We start from the raw sequence: 22,848 nt of genomic DNA on the forward strand, positions 1-22,848 counted from the left end.
ACTGGTCTGCACAAAGCCCTGACTTGAATTCAACTGAAAATCTATTGGGTGAACTCAAGGTCCATGCCAGAAGACCATCAAATCTGGAGGAGCTTGCGAGATTCCTCAGGAGATGAGTCTGAGACTTGTTGAATACTACAACAACTGCAGGCTGTTATCTAGCAAAAAGGAAACACAATCAGGGGGGCTTATTGTTTTGACCCTGGTAGTTTGCTCTGTTTAACAGTACTTGGGAAAAACTGAAATTTTAAATGGGGGACTAATAATTTCATCCTCATTTGATGTACATCACATTACAGTTGTGTATTCTTATTGTCAAAAACAGAAACTATCAGGATGTTCTCACAACAGGTTTTGCATGGCAAGTTCAGTGTTTCACCTTCATCTCCCCTTATTTCCACTGTTTAATACAGGTGAAACAGTGAATAAACTGCTCTTATTTTTCTTGCCCACATTAAATTCCTTGTCCCTTAAACTTATTCATTTCCCCCCACAAATGTCACATTTTGTCCACATTCATTAAAAGTAGCTTTAAATTCGGAGCAAAGCTTTGTTGCACTCCTTTTGTTACTTGATACACAATGCTCTTTCCTGCCTCACTTTTCCCATCGGTTTTAGCTGTCTGGTTTTGCTTTGGGGTCTTTCATTATATAATAAACTACAGTATCTCAAGTCATCTCCCAAGTTAACTATAAACTACTCTTCTTCTGAGAAAAAAATCCTTTTCTCCAAAGTGTCTGCTCTGGCTGTCTTATGGCTTCTCAGAATCATTAATAAATTCAAAGAACTTTCAAGAAAAGAAAATGTGCTGTCTTTCCACCAGAGGGCGCCTAAACATCAGAAGATATCTGACATCTGACTTGAGGCGCCCTCCTGTCGTCCAATAAGATTGTAGGTTATTCTGATCCTGACCAATCAGCTGCGGCGGTGGATGGGCCGTCTTTGGGGATTCATTTGGTGACGAGGGGGGCATGTGGGGAGCCAGCGCTGGGACAGAGGAGTTTCTCGCTGGGTCCAAAGTTGGTCAGTGATCTTTGTAAACATGATCCAGCCCTCGTCTTGCATTTTGGCGCTCTGTTGTTTGTCGTGTGTGCTTGGCACAGGTATGAACCCGGGACAAAAGCTGTCAAATGTGAACGGGCTGCAGGGGAAGTTTAGCAGGGATGAGGAGCGACATGGTGCAGAGAAGAAGGAGCTGTGGAGACGCAGCGCAGGACTGAATGAACAGACATGCACTGAAGTGGCTGAAGCTGAGGCAACCCTGCAGAACAACACCCATTCTGTAAGTGGCTAATCTCCAATTTAAAACAACAACTGTTTAAAGAGATTCAGTTTGGCTTTGTGAATGTTGGAGTGAACAGTCTGTGATCTTCTCAGCACATGGAGCTCTTCACTATCTGCACACTGTAAACAACTTCAACACACTCTGATCGATCAGCATTTTACATCCATCAGCTTTTTCAAAGCAACAAGAAGTGTTATCTCAGAGGGGAAGGGAGCCCTGTAGTTCACCTAGTCCTGAAGTCCATTATCGGATAATTAGTGCCTAGTCTGGTCATCGATTAGTCACCGACTATCCATTTAGTCGACTGTCGTGTTACTAGTTAGAAACTGTTTTGTCCTGTATAATTGACAGATGCATATCTTTTTGTTCCAGCTTGCTATAGGAAGAAAGTTTCGGACTTAGTTTTTTCCTTCTTGCAGTAAATATATATTTTGTGACTGCTCAGAAAAGACAGACATGTAAGGATTTTAAAGCCTTTGGGAAATGCGGAACGAATATCTAAATTCACGGTTTCCGACATGTTTTGTACACATCTGCACTTCTAGTAAATAATCTTGATGTGACAAAAATAGCTGTTATTAAAACGTTATTTTTTAATCAAAATCCCACCGTTTGGTTCTGATCCTCTCTCATCTAAGGACTTACTATTTCTCTGAAACTGTAAAGTGATTGTATTTGGATTATTTCTGGACAGTCTGTTACCTGACATGATTAAGAGAGGACATCCTCCTATGAGATTAGGATGTCAGTTTATTTTAAACAATATTTTAGTGACGTCAACAACTGATGACTGACTGATAAAGGGAAGATCTGCAGAGCAACACTTTCAAAAGGAACTACATGATTATTTTTATGTTTGTTTATATTGGGTATGATTTTCTTTCAATCAATTTTTTTTTGTGACAGACTCATCGGATGTTAGCTTTTGCAGGCCTGAAAGTAGCACCTAAACAGGTCTTAATTTGTCAAACTCGTTGGTAGAAAATAAGATTACTTCACCAGCATATTCCAAGCCAACAGCAAGTCATTAGCACAGATAACATTTCAATCAAATAATCAGCAGCCATACTTAACATAAAATGAGACACAGAGACATTGAAAGACATTACTGTTAAAATCCTTTTGACTAAACCCCAATCAGTGCAAGCCAATATGTAAAATCCTGTCAAATCCTTCAGATTTGACTGGAATTCTGGGTTACAAGTACATCTCTTCAAAATAACCAAAAATAGTACGGCAAACCCTCTTAGCTGAGTGACAATAAGATATATATATAGTACTGTGCAGAACCTTTAGGCATGTTTGGGCTAAAAATTGAGTCTGAAGTAAGGCATATAATGGCGAGTAAGCCTGCCTGAGGGCACAGTCAGGCTCTAAGGAGGATTGACACACTGGTAGTGCTCTGGATGTCCTTGCATATCCCCAGGTGCATGGGGAAATAACATGTAGAAAAAAAACAACAAAGTCCACATGTCAGGCACAGTAAAGAGTTGATGTGGCAAGTAAGTCAGGCCTAAGGTACTGTCTGTGCAGGTAGTAGGGTTGCCACAAGCCCCTGGTTGTTCTGTGGATGTCCCAAGGGCCTTAAAACCACCAGCGGTCTCTGGGTGTAACATCAGGGGAGAAAAGGCCGGGACAGAAGAAACGTGTCGAGCTTGACCTTGGCTGCAGAGCGGCACACGTGTGTACATGTGTAGAGCTTGACTCTGACCAGTCTCGCCCCTCTCCACCCCTGGGTTGTGGCACATCAAGCCTAAAACTTGTGCATATGACTGTGCCTTGATTTTTTTCTGTAAAAAATAAACAAGTGTTGTTTGCAACACCAGGAATGTATTCTTTGATGTGACTTATTGATACCTGATTCGTACCACATTAACAAAGCAGAAGACCTGGATACCCAGTATTGGGCTATTTTTCGGTTCTTATTGTCAAAAACAAACTCCTACACACTGTGAGAAAATAACTGAATTTTAGGCAGTGTGCAGGAGCTTGCCAGCAGTTCTGATTATTGAAAACAATAAGTAGCACAATAATACAATACAATACAATACAATAACTATAATTATCCCCGCTGGGAAATTCAATTGTCTGGAGTCTCTCTCATCTGTTTACGGTAGAATTATAAAGTCTAATTGCTGATGGAATGAAAGATTTTCTAAATTTTTCTGTCCTGCGGCGCAGGGATAAGAGCCGTCCACCATCGTTGTTTCTTCGGTCATTTAGGGAGATATGAAGTGGATGATCCATGTTCCTCAGAATGGCCTCCACCTTCTTCATTGTGTGTCTCTCCACCTCATCCTCCAATGAGTTCAGCTTGATTCCAACCACAGAGCCAGCTTTTTTCACCAGTTTGTTCAGATGCCTTGCATCCTTGTGTTTTACACTGCCTCCCCAGCAGACTGTAGCATAAAACAGAACACTTGCCACCACAGACTGATAAAACATCTGCAGCATCTTACTGCAGATGTCTATTGATTGGAGTCTTCTCAGGCAAAAGAGGCGACTCTGCCCCTTTTTGTAGATGAAGTCTATGTTTTTAGACCAACTTATTATCTTAGTCTAACTTATTATCCAGGTGTACACCTAAATATTTATACAATGTCACCACCTCAATGTCCACACCACAAGTGTTCACTGGTTGAAGAGGGTGTTTGGATCTGCGGAAATCTATGATATATGAAGTCACTGGGCATCTAGGACTTCTGTTTGTGTTGCCATGTTCAATGTGTTTATAATCATCATATAGATGCTCCTAATTAAATAAAATAGGCAATACAACAACAAGGTACAACAAGAACCACCCAGATGTCCAGAGGAATGTTCAAGAAAAACAAAAAAGCCCCACAGCTCCACAGGACAATCTTCCTGTTGTGTTTGTGTGTGAGGGTGACTGATGGATAAATAGATGTTACATCATTTTAGGAGGCTCAGACACCTGGGCTTACTTTTTGAGTGTGAAAATGATTTGGCATGCTCACAGAGAGCAGACTCCTCTGTCCTCTGGGTCTTTTCCCCCTCAGCAAACATTCCCCTCGTTTTCTTTTTTTTTTTTCCTCCTGAACTTGATGTGAGCTCTAATGTGAAGTCAAGTCTGAGGTTTGTGTTATCAGAGCTGCAGGGCAAAATCAGACAAGGATGTATGAGCATTTAGATCAGCAGTACACGCTCTATATTTTTTCTGTTGCCATGTGAATTAGCATATCTGTCCTACTTCGGCTCTTTGATAGACTACACAGGATGTGTTCTGTCTGCCTCATTTACTCCTCTTCTTTCTTCTTTCCTTTTTCCTCTTGGCATACAGTGTCTGGTTTACAAACCAGCTGACTGTTTCTACTCTTTTCTTCTCACTTTAACCTGTCCTCTATCCACTCTGGCTAAAAAACGCAGAAAGAAAACATGTTCTGTTTTCAGGGTGAAGCTTTACTGGGTCGCAGCCAGCTGTTTGAGCACCAAGAAAACATGGAGAAAGAGAGAGAGGGAGCAGGAGAAGGGAGTTATGGGTTTGTTGATGCAGGGGGAGAAAGTTAAGCAAAGAGACCAAAATGGCTTACAAAAATAAAGAGATGCTTGCTGACCTTTGTTAGACATGTACATGAATTTTCTCAAATTCTGTTTTTTTATTGATTCAAGTACTGGAGATTGAATCAAGTATTTTTATGCACTGAAAAAATCATAACAACCATATATTGATAAACCATTTTATTAACAAACCATTTTATTAAAGGTGCAGTGTGTAAAACTGAATATCAACATCTAGAAGTGGGTTCTAGATTCCATTTCTCTGCTGGAAACTGTGGCAACCAGTTGAATTTAATGTTTCTGTAATGTGAATACAATACAATACAATGACTTTATTTATCCTTTTTTCCTTTTTTCCTTCCATGTTACCATGGAAACATGTAAAAATCCAAGATGGCGGCCTCCATGGAGGGGACCCTCCCTATGTATGAATTAAAGGTTCATTCTGAGTTGTTTTTTTCAAAATAGCTATTTTTGAATTTAGATGACTAAACACTTATTTAGGTAGACCGTCTCAGAAATGTTTTGCTTTATTTTACCAAGTTTGTTCAGCTAAATGCTACTAGGCTAAATATTACACACTGCACCTTTAACAATTAAAGTAATTGCCCAGCATTTTCCACACATGAACAAAGACTCTGGTGGGTGCCCCAGCTATAAATACATGCAGCCACCCAAGTACCCACTGGCCCAGTAAAGCACTGTTTGAAGAGCGACGTCTCATATTAAAAGTTAAGCTTCTTATATTGTTGTTTCTGACATTTTTTTGCGGTGATATTGTTTGAGCCTCTTACTACAAAGAACTGCTGATAAAAATGGTCAAATTGCAGAAGTCGCAATATTCTTGGACCTGAAATTTAAGTCAAAATACCTGTTTAAACTTTTTTTGTAGCAGAGATGTCATGCCTTATCATGCAATCATTCAAGACCCATTTTTTAGAGTAGTCTACACAAAAATCTTGCTTTCTTCATTTCTGTACATTTTTCTGATTAGATATGAGGATGAAATAGAAATTATCATTCCCTTCAATACAATAAGTTATTACCAATTTGCAATACGTGCCAAAATCATCACAATTAGATGTTTTTCAAAATTGTTCAGCCCTAGTTTTATCTGATATTGTGTTGTCATAGTATAGAATTATTTATTGCTTGTGTTTGTCGGAAAATAAATAAGATGAGGAACTGAAGGCAAAATTGCAATCGCATTATTGGAGGAAAAAATTCACAATTAGATTATTTTCCCAAATCGTTCAGCCCTAATATTGGTGTTTTAACCTGGTATGCCAAATACACTGTGTCACGTATCCATTGCTTGGGATTTAATGCACATCCATCTGAGCATCAGCCCATTGTTGGTGTTTGCTCTTTTTTTATTAAAGAAATTTAGTCCAATTGACCTATGGCTAAGCCACGCCCCCTCCACTCACTCAGACAAACAATGAGCATTCAGTGACAGGCGCTATGGCAGGTGTCACAGTAGGAGACATTTCAGAGGAGGCCGTTGATGATTTTTGGAGACAGAAAGATCACATATCATCTAGAAGTCACCAAAAGGGTCCAAACTACGCATTGGAGGGATATATTAATCATTTTATTGTCTAGAAGGTTGATAAAAAGCTTCAGTTACAAGCCAAAATTTACAGGTCCCAGTGCAAACGTCATCAACCGCATCTCGTTGCCACCACAATCTCAGACCACAAGATAGAGGATCAGAATCAAAGTGCCACTGAAGTTAAGGTTTTTGGCACAGAATATGTGAAAAATATAATGCCTTTTTACCATCTTTACCAAGAGTGTCTCTCCATTAGTCTGGTGCTACAGTATTTACATTGAATCATTCAGCATAACGTTTGCCAACATTTGTTATCTCTGCTATTACAGATAAGTTCATGAAGCTAAGCTCCAGAAGTTGACGTTAGTTTAATTAGAGCCCTTTGGACAACAGCTAACAATGATGTACGATCCCCAAAGTACAAAAACTAGAACAAAAAATGCCAATGAACTCCCAACAAACAAAGACAACGAACAACGCAGCTAGGAGCTAACGTTAGGCTAACGTTAGGCTAACTTTAGCTAACGTTAGAGATGTAAAAGATAACTTTATATTTCTTTCCAGCAAAGTGACAATATGTAGCCTCAAAGACAATGTTGGCTTACCTTAGAACAGATGTAGACATCCGTGTTAACTGTATTCACGCTGAGTTGATGTTGTGGTCTACTGCACAATTATATCCAAAGAAGACACTTTTCTTGGTTTAGATGTGGCTTAGGAAAGGGTAAAAATACACTCCGTCACCCAGCCTCTCAGGATACCTTGTGTTGGAGTTGCATGTACCCCATGAACACCATTTGACCATTTTTAAACTTAAAATCTCAAAAAAAAACCTCATAAAACTGGACGAAAACTGACTTTCTCCCATTCATTTCAATGGACGTCCAGGCAGCAGTTGTCCAGGTGTATGGAACGGCTATACGTACTGTGATTGGCTCATCGTGTTTGAGGGCGGGACTTAGCCATAGGCCAATTCTGTTGAACCTGCTGCTATAGCACTGGTCGCCATTGTTTACTGGCTTACAGTTAGATTAAAGTGCACCCTTAACTACCACCTTATTCTCTCTAAATGATGCTGATTGGTTTAGTCATTCAGACGTTTCAACTTGAAGCTTTGCAAGATGGATCTGCCAGATGACAGCCATGGAATCAGGCAAGGCTATCAGTAGGGCTGCAGTAATCGATTCTTTTGTAATCAAATAGTCTATTGATTCTTCTGCCGATTAATCGAGTACTCTAATAAGAAATATTGCTTTTTTTAATCTGTCACTTTACTTTTTCAGGAGAAGTAGTACTAGACAAATGAGAATAGAAACTTGGTCCCTTAAAGAAACTACTTCTACATTAAAAATGGTTTTTACAAGTTCTCTAAAGAAAATATTTTTTACAAAGTACAATGAAGTTCTGATGGCAATTTACATTTATTAAAGAAACAGGGAAAGGAAGTAAAATAATTACTTAGATTATGCCATATTTGGGGTTTTAGAGCTCCTCTCCCAGGACATTTTTGGTGCTTAAACTTCATTTCTTTTATTGTAGTTTATTTCTATTTTCCAATTTCTTATTAAAGTAAAAGGACACTTAATCATTTTAAAATCCTCTATTTTATGCATAAATCCAATATTTCACATTATAGCGAGAATAAAGTGCCATCATTCACGCAGTGGTCTGATGATGTCTGAAAGGTGAACCTTTAGATTACAGGAAAATGGTCTATTTTTCATAGGGTATTCACTTTTAATTTTTGCACATTTTGTTTGTGAATTCATCAGCCAAAATAATCTGACCTTTAAGACTATCTACTGACCTGGTGAACACATTTTAAGGGATAAAGCTGCCTCTGTGACCTGTTGAATCCTGACTGTATGATGATGAACTGTAACCAATTGAATCTCTGTCACTGTCTGTGATAATAGGCTTTTTCCATTTAATTGGTGTCAATTTATTATCAATATACAGTGCTTAATAAATTTATTAGACCACCTGTCGTATTTGTCTCAAAGACCATCAAGCATCATGAAGTGCTTTAATGCAGACTCTTTCATTTTCAGTCAGCTCTGACTGAAAATGAAATGAAATGTTTTGAAATGAAATGTTTTACCATTTTGAACAGGAATGAGGGATTTCAAACTGAATTCACCCAAATTTGAGCCAGCTCACTGGGCTTCTCTGAGAAGTCAGAAATTAATCAAGCATAACATTCAAGCACTAAAACTCATTTTTCTGTTTAGGAATGCAAGTATATAACTATAATTTGACATATTAATCAAGAAATAATAATGTGCTTTACAATTTTTTTTAGTTTTTTTGGAATTCAGTAAATTTAAAAATTCATGCATAACAAAAATAATTATATTTTAGCATTAAAAATATCATTTGGGTTAAAGAGCTTCCACATATTGGTGTATTAACCATTGCAGAAACTAAGAAAATGATTTTGGTAATTACCAATGCTGTTAATTTAGGTCAGCTGTGGCATAAACCTTAGTTTGGTTAGGGTTAGGGTGTTCTAATAAATGTATTAAGCACTGTAAGTCTTAGCAAATTATTATTATTATTATTATGCTGAAACTTTTTGAAAAATATGCTGTAATTAAGACGTCAGTGTGCTGAATTTAAATAATTTATCATTAAATGTATAACGTGTGTACGCGGAACAGAGAGAGAGAGAGAGAGAGAGAGAGAGGGTGAAAGCACCAAAACAGGACTTGAAGCATGACACATGGCTGTGTTTTGTGAAACTGTCGGGTTAGTCAGAGAAGTTTATGAAATTCCCTGAAGTCTGCAGACACAAACTGAGCGCTGTCTCACTCCAGCGAGTCATGCAAGCAGCGCGTAAACCTGTATAGGTTCACTGGTGCAGGCATAGCGCCATATCTGCCATGAAGCCACGGCCACCAGTTGTGTAAAAACTCAGGACGAGTGCCTGTAAACATCACTGCATTAAGTTCTCTTCCCTTGTGATTTTCACGCCTTGTATCATGCATGTTACATTATGGTAACAGCGAAAACAAGTGCATTGTGCCACACAAATAGTTGTCCGTGTGAAACACAGCACGCCGTGCAACACACGGCACGATGTCCAGGCTACAGCATGGGCATATATGGATACATGACTGATTTAAGTGAAGCCTCGAGGCAGATAATTTACCTTGAGGATATTTTTTAATCTAATCACTCGGGTAATTCGAGGAACTGTTTCAGCCCTAGGTCGATATTTTCCCTGATTTCACAATCTGTCCATCTCTGAAAACAAGTAGTGGTATGGGAATGTATTTGGACACAAAAGTTGGACAACTGGACATTTTTTAACCTCAGCATGGTAGTGAGCAAATGTTTAGGAATCACAAAGGTTGTTACATGAGTTCAGACAGGAATATTTGACATAACCCAAACAATCTGAATGTCATTGTGGCACAGAGGGGAGAATCAAGGGATCACCAAACCTTTTAGTGGAAAAAATCTCTGACTTTCAACCTCCAAGTTAGGTACATAGAGTTAAAAAGCTCCCTCAGTTGTTGCCAAGCTCCTCTGTGTTTCCGGCGCACAGCTTTGCCAAGCAGCAAAATCTCTTGTTCTCCTGGCCACCTGCATTGTCATGTGACCTGACTTGTGGCCCTTAAGAATTACAGGCTACATTAACCTGAAGGTTTAGTCCACAGATCTGCTTGTGTTGCAAAGTAACAACCCAACTGAACTACTAACAGAGAATAGTCAATCTGAAATACAAATATAGACGAAGTTATGAGTAAAGATGCATTTCACAGTGCATTGGCTGTGTGGATAGTAACAGTGTTTAATGGAGCCTGACTATACAGCAGAGGAAATGCAGAGGAGCAAGGCTATCATTGCTTATGAGCATTATATCTTGGGACATGTAGGCATTTTGACCTATTATCAGCAAGGATCTGGTTGTAAAATACATATCATGCTATAAGGGTTACTATTCAGTTAATATTAATCAAAAGCATTCATACCATAATAGTGAGTGTCTGTGAGATAAGATGATGCTTGTTTCCACTTAGATTGTAATGTTGTCTCCTGTCAACATGATCAATTTTTAAAATTTATTCAAAAACAGCTGAAATTCACTATTGTGAATGTATTGTTGCTGTTAGAGAAGCACAAATTGTGAAAATTATGGTCCAGTACTAAAATCATTGTTTAACACAGCAGATTAGTAGATGATGAGCTGCTACAACTGTTTTTCATAGCCTTTTTTGGTGAAACACTCCTTGTACGTTAACATTTTCTCTCCTGTTTGACCTTCCAGGACAGGCTGCCAAGAAGCATCCCCACAGCGTGATGCTGCCACCACTGTGATTCACAGTGTAGATAGTTGGTGCAGCATTTGGTGTCTGCCAAATGTGACATCTTGTATAATGGCCAGAAAGCACCATTGTGGTCTCATCCCCAGATTTATTCTTTTTAATAACCTTTTTTCTGAGTTGTTTGGAGTGTTCTTTTGTCTTCATGTTGTAATGGTAGCCAGGAATTCTGATTAACCAGTGACTGGACCTTCCAGATATAGCTGTCTTTATACTACAATCACTTGGTAATATCTGGTTGAATTAGGCCTCCTGCCAGCTTGTCTACTTTGTTTCTTTTCTGCAACAATGAAACTCAAAATAGATATCACACAGTCCAGTTAATATCTCGGCCCCCTCAAATCCTTTAATCCAGCATCAGAGGCTGGCTTTACAGAGCTTCATGTGCAAGATCAGAGCCCAAAGTGCCTGACCTCCTCTTCTGAAGTTTTGTGTGTGTAAACACGACTGAAGCAGAAAGGTTAAGGCCCAGAACAGAGCGAATAATGAGCTCATTGTGTTGGCATCTGACCTCTGAGAGAGGACTTTACTGAGCTCTCACCCAGCAGCACTGAGTATTAGTGAGTATATCTGTGTGTCAGCTATGTGCGCACTTTTTAAAGTTGAATCTACAGACAGACCTTGAACGTTAGATTAGATGGAGCCTTTTCAAAGCACATATCAGTCCTTGGATGCAACCCTGGTTACAGCATGAGGTCATGTCTGGTTTGTGAGGCCACATCCTGGTGGCTCAGACTTTTATCTCATAAGTTTTTGCTGACTTATAATCTTGTCTTGTCTCTCTCTTCAGTGTTCCCTCCTGCTCTTCTGTTTTCCTCATCACAGAGCAGGACACAGTAGCTTTACTTTCCTTTACCTGTCACCTGATCTATCCTGCATATTCATTCTCTATTCTTGACTCAGAACCAGCCTTTGCTACACTGACTTGCTTTTCTTTGCAGTTGTTTATGTTTAGGTTTCAGTCTCATTGAACTGTAGCAGGTCATGTCAGCATCTGCTCAGTCAGGGCTATAGAGGAACAGATGTTTAAAACACTCTGCTGGTTAAATTGAATGCAGATCTATGAGAAGCAGGCAGATCATTTATAAAGGCTTGATCCAGGAGGACAGGACACCGTGAAACTTTTAGTGGGAATAAGGCCGTTCACACTGTAAATGGACAATTTATTTATTTATGTTTTGACTTGGTTACATTTTATATCTCTTCTCTGTCTATTCAGACTGTCTGCAAAGTGATCAAATCCAGATTAAAAGGGTTTCTCAGGGTTAAATCTCAGAGTTAATATGATATGGCATAGCTCAACTGATAAAAGATGACATTGTGTAGATTTTAGAAATCTAATTTGGGAAAAGACAAACTATCCCTACTCAAAACATCTTTCTGACTCCTGTGATATAATGGCTTTAACAGATTTCCCTGCCTTTTCATCTCGGGTCAACTCTTGTAGTGTTGTGTCACGAGTTACCCTGAAACTCCCTTCCCTATCCACCAAAAGTCAACTTAGGTCTATCACCCTTTAAAAGAGTAATGACATAAAGTTAACCATGGAAAAAGGAACTTGTTAGGAAAAGGAAATAAGGGAACACAAGATGCAGATGACGGCTGACTTGTCCACTCAGCTATCTGAGAGGTTTTATATAATAACAGGTAAAGGAGCAGTGGGGGATTTATTTACTTTACATCACTGTGGCTGCAGGAAATGTTGCAGTGGCTTAACTAAAGTGTGCTGAAAGGGACAATAAAGCATGTCATTAATTATGATTAAAAATAAATTAATACAATAATTAAGGATTTTAATTGCGCTCAATATATTAATGCTGTGTTAGCATGCTAATGTTGGCATTTAGCACCAAGTGCCACTCTGCTTAAATGCAGTCCTTGGTGCTGCAGTGGGACAGTACTATATCCAATATTTAATACCGTTAAACTTTTCCCAAACTTCACATCACTGTTACAGAAGACAGTATGACCTCACCACGTGATTTAAAAAATCATATTATTAAAGAAGAAATTCAAAACAAATAACCAAGTAGAGCAGTGAGTAGAATTGAATTGGCTTCAAATTGTTTTGTTTGGCTTCAATTTGTTTTGTTTTGTTTTTTTGATACACATTTTATATAGCATTTTTTTTTACATGACATACAGTGCATTCAGAAATATGGAAGAGGATTAGGGCCACTGAAAAAAAAAACTTTTACTTGTGAGAAAAAAGTAGAATTCTGAGATTAAAGTCAGAATTCTGACATCAAAATCAGAAGACTTTTACCTAAGAATTTGACTTTTACCCCAGAATTATGACTTTTTTTCTCAGAATTTTGATTTTTTTCTCAGAATAAAACCTTTTTTTCTGAGAATTAAGACTTTAATCCCAGGATTCTGACTTTTTTCTTATCATTCTGTTTTTTAATCTCAAACTTCTGACTTTAATCTTGGAATTCTTACTTTACCACAGAATTCTGACTTTTTCTCATAATTCTGACTTTTTTCCTTATCATTCTGACTTTATTCTCATAGTTCTGACTTAAATCTCAGAATCCGTTTTTTTTTTCTCAGAATTCCGTTTTTTCCTCAGAATTCCGTTTTTTCCTCAGAATTCTGACTTTATTCTCAAAATTCTGACTGTAATCTCATAATTTTGACTTTCTTCTCAGAATCCTTACTTTAATCGATCTCAGAATTAGATAAAAAAAATAGTGCATCTCAAAAAAAAAAATTTCAGTGGCCCTTATCCTCTTCCGTACAGAAAGTATTCAACCCCCTTCACTTTTTCATTTTTCTTATGAAACAGCCTGATGCTGCAGTCTAAGACATGCCTAATACCCAATCATGACAAATTAAAACAATTAGTAAACAATTATTACAATTTATTTAAAAATAAAGCCTACTGAGCTAGGCGTATGGCAGAGTGGCTAGACAGAAGTCTCTCTTCAGTGCAAAACATATTAAAGCCCCCTGACTTTCCCATGAAGTGTGTAGCAAACTCTAAATAAGTTTTCATGTGTTATGCAGTGAGAAGAGGCTTCTGCCTACCCACTCTGCAGTGATGGTTGTCCTTCTGGAACTTTGTCTCATCTCCACACGAGATCTCTGGAGCTCAGTCAGAGTGACCATTGGGTTCTCATTCACCTCTTACCAAGGCACTTCTCCCCGGATTGCTCAGTTTGTCTGATAGACCAGCTCTTGGAAGAGCCCTGGTAGTGTACAACTTCCACTTGAGAATTATGGAGGAAGGGAGCCTTTAATGCAGCATTTTGGTAGCTTTGCAACAATCAGGATTGTTTGACATTATGGCTTGGTCTTTACTCTGTATGGTCAGCTGTGAGACCTTCTATAAAGAGGTGTGTGCCTTTCCAAATCATGTCCAATCAATTTTATTTACCACCGATAGACTCCAATCAAGGTATAGAAACATCTCAGCTAGATTTAGAGGAAATGAGAAACATCAGAGCTAAATTCAAAGTGTTTTGGGGTCTAAATGCTTATGCAAATGTGATTTTTAATTTTTTTATATTTAGCAAATTTGCAAAGATGTCTAAAATTCAGTTTCCACTTTGACCTGATGGGGTACTGAGTGTTGATGATTGATAATATATGATTTTTTGGACTGTAGTATCTAACTGCAAAATAAGACAAAATAATACATTCTGAATGTACTGTAATAGAAGGGATACCCTGGGTTATGGTATTAGCATAATACGTACAGCGCTGTTGGCAGCTAAATTAGGATGTTTTGTCCAAATCCCCTGAAACAGGAGCCAACAGCCTTCTGTATGTTAATATTCCATGTGGTAAGAGTTAGATAAGCATGTTATAAATCTTAGACTTCATTATCTTTCTCTGCACTAATTAATGGCAAAACAACAAGACACTACACTGATATTAAATGAGCATCCTAAGGAGCCAGTCTTAACTTTCAAATCCATGTTATGATCTTGAAAAAAGCACAGATGACACGGCTAAAACTGGGAAGAAGGCTTGAACAGCATTAAGAACAGTTAGCATAACAGGACACATCATGCTTTGAATAGGTGAACAGATGAACTGATTATCAATCAATAAGTTGTTGAGCAATGAAATGATCAAAAGCAGAAAGAAAATATGAATGCAGCTGGGTGTGATGAAATGATTCATGTGGATGATGGATGGAAAGTTGTGTTCACAGACTTGGACAGAGGGGGCAGACCCGTTTCCACTGGACATATTTACAAAGAGTTTCCACCGGGCAGACCTGGCTGTGTCCTGTGGCTTTTACAGAGCTGTGCAGACGCTACAGGGCTGGGCTCACCTTGTAAACATGTCTGCCCCAGCAGCACAGGAGAAGAGGGGAGAAACCTTCCTCTGACTCCAAACACTGTGAGCTTTGGCTGAGCCTCGCTCAAGTGACCAAACACTTGAACTTCACTTCATATGAATAGGCTGGAATGTTGTTTGCAGTCAGAGATCTTGTGAAATAAAAGTTCAAGTTTACATAGTAAACTGTGCTATTATTATGTTGTGACATTTTTAAATTTTAGAGTATTAATAGTCTGAATGGTTAGCTCAGTCTACATTTTAATGTAAGAGTGTGATTGTGGGTACATGTGTTTGTACATGTGTGTTCCTGCTGTGCTTAGGACATCATTTATTGTCTTGTTCTCCAGCTCAGCTTTGTCGTTTAAGCAGGAATGTAGGTCACACACGCGGAGTGCATCCAAATGGCCGAGTTACATTGGACAGTAAGGACAATTCATTCTGTCTACTGGCTTGTCTGTTGAGCAAGTGACAGAAACACATGCACAAAACTGTTTATTTTAGCCTAAACTCTGAACATGTATATATTCTTACCAATATGTTTATTAAGTCTTCAACATTTTTGAGAAATTACAAATAATCAGGGCTGGAAATAGCAGGATAACTCATGATACAAGGCAATACGAAACAAAATTATGTAATAAGATGTAACACATTACGAAACGGCACAATACGATATGATACGATACACTGGATCTCTGGAGCTCAGTCATAGTGACCATTGGGTTCCTGGTCAACTCTCTTACTAAGGCTCTTCTCCTCTGATTGCTCGGTTTGGCTGGGTGACCAGCTCTTGGAAGAGTCCTGGTCATGCCAAACCTGTCAAACTAATCTTACACGCTGTATATCAATGGAAACTGTATATGAATTAAAAAAAAAAAACCATTGTGGATTAATTTACACAAATTTCCCTTTTGTTTTTTAATTCTGTAGTTCACCTTCAAAGTGCGGACCATGGGTTCACTTTCACTGGCCTGGGTGGGAGATGGTTCTGGGGTAAGTTTGTTTACATGAGTGTAAATAAAGTAAAAGGCTAAAAAATGTGCCAAATGCCACAGATTGTTTCATCACTCCTTTTCTTTTCTATCAGGTGCTTCTGGTGTTGACCACATTTCAGGTCCCGCTGTTCATGATGCGTTTCGGTCAGTCCAATCTCTACAGGAGGTGAGAAATTCCTCTCAGCTGAAGTCATTCTGAGCAGGAATCAGGCAGCAACATTTTTTCATTGCTGTTTTCTGAGGGTCTAACTGCATCTGTGTCACTTTTTGCTAGTGAAGACTACGGGAAGACATTCAAGGATGTGACTCACCTGATCAACCACACCTTCATCCAGACAGAGTTTGGCATTGCCATCAGTCCTGACCACTCTGGGAAAGTGAGCACCAACAGAAAAATGTTCCTTTTGGGTTTTTTTACAGCCTTACATTTAGATTTATATTTGTGGCTAAAATTGTTCATATTTTAAGTAAATCATAGCATTCCCCTTTGTTTTTCATTCTAGGTGATGCTCACTGGGGATGTCTCAGAGATTGGTGGCTTCAGACTGTTTCGCTCTCAGGACTTTGGATTGACTTTTGTTCCGACGGACCTGCCATTTGAGCCTCTCATTCAGATGCTGTACAACCCGGCAGACTGCAATGTGCTGCTGACGCTCAGCATTACGGTAACAACTCTCATGTTGACTAAACCACACCTCCAGTCTTGTAGAATTTTTGTTGACAGCCGGCCTTAATTGGATGTCTGGCTTCTATTTCAAGCCACTGAACTCTCAATAAGGCTTAAGTGAACACTCAGAAGTCAAGGAGTGCTTTCTCATTGACTGACTAAGCCGTTTTCCCTCCAGCTGGACCTGTGGCTCTCTGAGGACTTTGGTGCCACCTGGAGGAAGATTGATGAAGGTGTTTGTTTGGTCAGATGGTAAGTACAATACAAACATGGAATTACGTCAATAGGTTAATACGTTTGAAACTTTACCTTTAACCAGATGGGATGCTTTAAAGGCATACATTAGAGGACAGAGTTTTTGTTATGCAAGTTTTAAATCAAATTAATTTAAACAGCAAATATTAGAAATTGAAAAAGAAATAAAAGCCTTAGAAAATAACATTTAGTACACATGCAAGCTAATATACTCAGAGCCCAATGCGATGAACTATTTGTAAACAAAGCTTTAAATAATCTAAACAACTTGAAACAGTCATTCTTTGACCTAGGTGAAAAGGCTGGTAAACGACTTGCCTGGTGGGTAAAAGCTCTACAGAATGATAAAACTATTCATGAGCTGGAGAACTCAAACGACACTATTATTACAGACCCAAGAGAAATAAATGGAGCATTTAAAATGTACTACAAAAAATTCTACATGTCAGATCTGTCTACTGATAAGAACATACAAAATAACTTTCTTGATCGGCTTGATTTTCCACAATTGTTATCAGAGGAACAACAAAATTTGGACAAGCCTATCCAACGCTCTGAACTACATGACGCCCTTGCATGTATGAAGAGTGGGAAAGCTGCAGGCCCCGATGGGCTTTCCATACAAGACCTTTAAAGATGGGCTGCTTCCAGTGATGCCCCAGCCATCACTGTATAATCGCTTTAGGATGAAAATTTAATTATCAATTAGGGACAAAAGTGGAGACTGAGCTGTCCATCGTCATCGGATGTGAGAAAGCTTTTTCAGCTTTCACACAGCCTACATGTGCTTCTTTGTTTTTGTATAACAGCATGTGTGTCATTTATTTGTCCATTGTTGTTATCCCAGCTGTCTCTCTTAAAACCGCTCTGATCATTCTGCTTTTTATTTGAGTTCACACAAGGTTGTGGTGTCAGCCTGGGGTTGTTAGCGGTGCATTGTGGGAACACTTTGATAGTCCTGCGTGACCACAGCTGTCATTTAGGCCCCAAACCTAAATTGACTGCAGAGTGAGGGAGCCACAGCTGCTGTCAGAGCCAATCATGAGTCAGCAGTAGCATTCTTATGCAGCCCGCAGTCCTTGAACTAGCAGAATCTCTGCAGTGTGAAAACCTTGTTCCCCTGTGGCAGCGAATAAAACCAGAGCGGGTTAGAGTGTGGCCTGAGGGGTTAATGTGCACCCCACTCACACTTAGAAGAAACCAAAACTGTTATCTGTCATCTCTACAAATTCCAAAAAATGGATTTACATTTGTAGTCAAACAACTTTCACATGTCTAAGCATAATTAGATTTTTTTCCCCTGTAAGGGTCTAATTATGGTTTCTTCTTCTTCCAGGGGCCAAAAAAACAGCATTTACTTTACTACAAACTACAATGGATCATGCAGTAAGTGAAGTCAATATTTTCACCAATGTATAATGAAACAAATAATATCCATGCATCCATTAATCACTCTTTCTTTTTGTTAGCTGATAGAGGAGAGTTAGAGTTAAGGAAGACAACAGACTACGGTCGAAGTTTTAAAACCATTGCAACACGAGTTTACTCTTTTGTACTTGGAGGGCGCTTTGTGTTTGCTTCAATCATGACTGGCACGGTATGTGTTTGTGTGTCTGGAAGGGCATTCATCTGAAATAAGTGTCATGTTTTTGTGAATTTGCGGCTTTCTTTTCTGATGCATTGAATATTTATATTTACATTGCCTATATAATGTATTCACCTCCTTGGATGTTTTACCCTTTTATTGATTTTATAATGGTCAATATAATTAGGCCTTTTTGACCAAAAAAATTCAAAAATAATGCTCTTTAATGTTGAAGTGAAAACAGATTTCTACAAAGTAATGTCATTTAAATACAAATTTTTAATGTGAAATAAGTGACTGCATTAATATTCACCCCCTCAAGTCAGTATTTAGTAGATGCACCTTTGGCTGCAATCACAGCTCTGAGTCTGCCTGAGTAGGTCTCAATCAGGCTTGCACATTTGGACACTGCAATTTAACTCCGTTCTTCTTTGCAAAACTGCTCAAATGCTGTGAGGTTGCACAGGGATTGGGAGCGAACAACCCTTTTCAAGTCCAGACACGAATTCTGTATTAGATTGAGGTCTGGCCTTTGACTCGGCCACTCCAGAACATTCACCTTGTTGTCTCTAAAACATTTCTGTGTAGTTTTCGCTTGTATGCTTTGGGTCATTGACTTTCTGGAAAATAAAGATTCTCCCAGTCTTTTGCAGTCTGAGTCAGATTGTCCTTCAGGATTTTCCTATGTTTTTCTGCATTCATTTTACCCTCTACCTTTACAAGCCTTCCATGACCGACTGCTGAGAAGCATCCCTACAGCATGATGATGCCACCACTGTGCTTCACAGTGGGGGATGGTGTGTTTGTGGTGATGTGCAGTGTTTGGTGTCTTCCAAACATGGTGTCTTGTTTGATGGCAAAAAGCACCACTTTGGTCTCATCAGATAAAAGAACTTTGTTCCACTTGATCATGGAGTCTCCCGCATGCCTTTTGTTGACCTTTTCTATTAGTTTTTTGGAGTGTTCTTTCATCTTCATGGTGTAATGGTTGCCAGGAACACTCATTAACCAGTGACTGGACCTCCCAGAAACAGGTGTCTTGATACTAAAATCACTTGAGACACATTCACTGCACTCAGGTGAATCCTGTTTCACTAACTGTGAGACTATTAGCACCAACTATAGGACTTCTGTTGAATTAGGTCAGTCACTTTACAGGGGGTGAATATGTATGCAATCACTTAATTACATATTTTTGTTTAATTCACATTACTTTGTATTATTCTGTTTCTAATTTGATACCAAAGAGGGTTTTTTCCTACTTTTTGTCAACAAAGCCAAATTGTATTGACTAGGGCTGTCGCGGTACACCGGTATTGGCGATAACTGTGGTATTAAAAAATAAAATGTCAATATCATGTTAAAAATGTGCATATGATAATATTGTGTAAATGATCCAGTGCTCCTCCAGCGCTGTCATGAGCCTTGAACATTTTTAATAAGTCCATCAATGTAACAGATCAACTCCTGCACTCCTCTAACTTCTGCACCCCTCGTTCGTGAAACCGTCCAGCCTCACTTCGTCGCTCTCTCTCTCTCTCTCTCTCTCTCTCTCTCTCTCTCTCCATGCGTGCCAGCGGCATACGCACACTGGGAGCCCAGCAAGATGTTTAGAGAAAAAAAACTTTTCTTTTTCCTCGTTCAAACGGCTTTTAATGGACAGGATGTAGAGATAAAGCCCTGCGTTGAACAGCTGACACCCTACCTGCCCATTCCCCCTGATTTCCTGGTCATTAACACCTGCCTGTGCAGTGTGTGTCATTTCTAGGGCTGGGCAATTAATCGAAAATTAGATCAAATTGCATGGCCTGCTGCAATTTTCAAATTGCAGAAGATGCAATATTTATTTAACCTCAAATTTATGTCAAAATAGCAGTTTAAAACTTTTTTGCAGCAGCAGCAGAGATGTTATGCATTACATATCATGCAATCATCTACAGCAGCATTACTCAACCCTGCTCAACCAAAGAGCCAAATTGTTGAAAAATACCTTTGCAAAAGTGGCAAAAACAGCTTGAAGTAGCAATAAAAGTAAGTTAAAGGTGAAAAAATGGTCAAAAAGTGGCAAAAAGGGTGAAAAGTGGCAATAAAAATAGGTTAAAGGGGGAAAAATGATCGAAAGGTGGAAAAGGGTGAAAAGGTGCAAAGTAGGCATAAAATGCCTAAAACTGGGTTAAAAAGTGACAAAAATGTGGAGAAAAAGTGGCTTAAAGGGCGGAAAGTGGCAAAATTTGGGTAAGAAGTGAAAAAAAATCAGTTACAGATGGCGAAAACATGACAAAAAATTAGTGAAAAATTACTAAAATGGGCAAAAAGTGGCAAAACCTGGATAATAGTGGCAAAAAGAATTGACAAAAATAGCTTAAAGCAGTAAAAATGCATTAAAAGTGCCAAAAAATGAGGGCAATGAAAATATACGAGCCAAAAGTAAAGGTTGATAATTAAAACCCAGTGTATAAATGTGGGAAACAAACTGATTAATGTGACTTGTAATGGATAATTTCTGTGGTCAAAGTTTCCCTTTTTATGGTTTTCTGGGGTTTCTGGGGGAATAATATTTCAAATTTAGCCATAAAAGAGCCACAAATCATCACAAAAGAGCCACATGTGGGTCTAGAGCCACGCATTGAGTAACGCTGATCTACAGGTATTTTTAGTCTACAAAAATCATACTTTTTCTATGTTTTTCTTATTAAATATAAGAATGGTATAATAATTTTAATTCCCTTCAATACATCAATTCCTGTCCAATTTGCAATACGAGTCAACATCATCACAGTTAGATATTTTTCAGAGTTGTTCAGCTCTAGTTTTAGCTAATATTGTGCTGTTATAGGCTGATTCTTTGCTTGTGTTTGTTGGTTAAAAAACACAATATAAGGAACTTAAGTAATAATCGCAGATCACATTGCAATTGCAATACTGGGGAAAAAATCGCAATTAGATTATTTTTCCCAAATCGTTCAGCCCTAGTCATCTCTCCCTCCCACCAATACCTACAACATGTGCGTCCAATTCCTCCTAAAGTCTGACCATTCACGTAAAACATGGAATGACAGAAGCTGCGTTCAGGTTAAGAAATTATAATATTGCGTGCACTTAAGCACTGCCCTTGACAAATACGTTTTTTTCACTGTTCTAAACCAAGTTTTATCACTGAATGAAGCACGAAAGAAAAGTCTCACATCAGCCACAACGCTCCAAAAACATCGGCAGCTGGTAGCCTGGACTAATTAAACTGGACAATACTGATAAGAGTAACATCAGGGGGATATTTACAGACTACATCCTTTGTTTTTTAAGCCGTAGGAGAAATTATTTTCCTGATCATTGCTCATGAGTGCCAAAGAGCGCAGCGCTCCGTCAGCTCTCTCTGAGACTTCGTTTTTACTCTGTTTGCCCCTCTCTGGCCCTGTCCTTGTCCGTAAATTAAACGCTTTATGAAAAGAGGCCAATTTTTATGGATAGAAGGGATTTCCCCTCAAATAACAGTAATATGGCTCAGTATCTCTGTGCCAGTCCCTTCCTCTGTGTCATGAGGTGCATCAGAGCAGTGGAGACGCTTATACTGTATGTCTGCAGTGCTATGAGGAGTTTTAAAGCTTCTGTGCACATTTAAGAAATTAGACTGTGCCCTGTTTACTAACTTAAACAGTTTTAGTGCAAGCAAAAATTAAATTCAGACCTGATCCCAACGCAGCCATCTAACTCGGTTCTTTTAGTACAGCTAACAGGAAAAGTCTCATTAAAAAACTGCTGCAGGTGCTCTTGAAATACGTCTGTAATTAATTATTTCCTAATGTGTTTATAACCCTATGTTTCTGACACTGTTTTGGCATTATGATATGTAAATCTTGTGTGGTGGATAAGTTCATCAGTCAGAGATGGAGCCATGGGGGGGCTTTTGGGGTCTATGCCCCTAATGTTATCTCAAAAGCCCAGAATCTTTAACTCTGGCAAAAGTACGTTATCTTTGATAACTGATGAATGTAAAAAGAACTATCTTGGATTTTGATAAACAGATTGACCCTGCTGATCACAACATGGAAATTTCATTTTGTTGCCAAACTGAAAAAAAAACAAAACAAATCAGATGTTTTTTTTTTACTTTGAAAAGCTTAAAAGCACATGCTACAGAATAAATTAAAACCTTACTATTAATTTTTCTGTACTTTTTAAGAAATATGACCCTCCGCAATGACACAGCAGCTGCAGTACCTCCTTAGACAGGTATTTTGAGTGTAATTCATCTGCCAAAAGAGAGAACATAACATAAATAAAGTTAAAGATAAATTTGATTAATTGTCCCATTATTATTTAAATTTTTATTGATATCGTGATAATATTGTTATCACGACATTTTTTG

The 22,848-nt window shown here is 38.6% G+C and overlaps 1 protein-coding gene across 1 annotated transcript in view; it reads left to right on the forward strand.

Moving 5' to 3' along the window:
* The first annotated feature begins 977 nt into the window (after positions 1–977).
* LOC121507563 (sortilin-like) overlaps positions 978–22,848 on the forward strand; it is a 34,319-nt gene continuing 12,448 nt past the window's right edge. Inside the window, exons 1-8 of the mRNA XM_041783986.1 lie at positions 978–1,282; positions 15,911–15,973; positions 16,068–16,141; positions 16,250–16,352; positions 16,479–16,640; positions 16,821–16,894; positions 18,234–18,283; positions 18,367–18,494. Coding sequence (XP_041639920.1) covers positions 1,043–1,282; positions 15,911–15,973; positions 16,068–16,141; positions 16,250–16,352; positions 16,479–16,640; positions 16,821–16,894; positions 18,234–18,283; positions 18,367–18,494 — 894 coding nt within the window. The 5' untranslated portion in view covers positions 978–1,042. The remainder of the gene's footprint in view (positions 1,283–15,910; positions 15,974–16,067; positions 16,142–16,249; positions 16,353–16,478; positions 16,641–16,820; positions 16,895–18,233; positions 18,284–18,366; positions 18,495–22,848) is intronic.

The sequence above is a fragment of the Cheilinus undulatus genome, linkage group 3 (genome assembly GCF_018320785.1).
Source record: "Cheilinus undulatus linkage group 3, ASM1832078v1, whole genome shotgun sequence".
In the NCBI taxonomy this organism is placed as follows: Eukaryota; Metazoa; Chordata; class Actinopteri; order Labriformes; family Labridae; genus Cheilinus; species Cheilinus undulatus.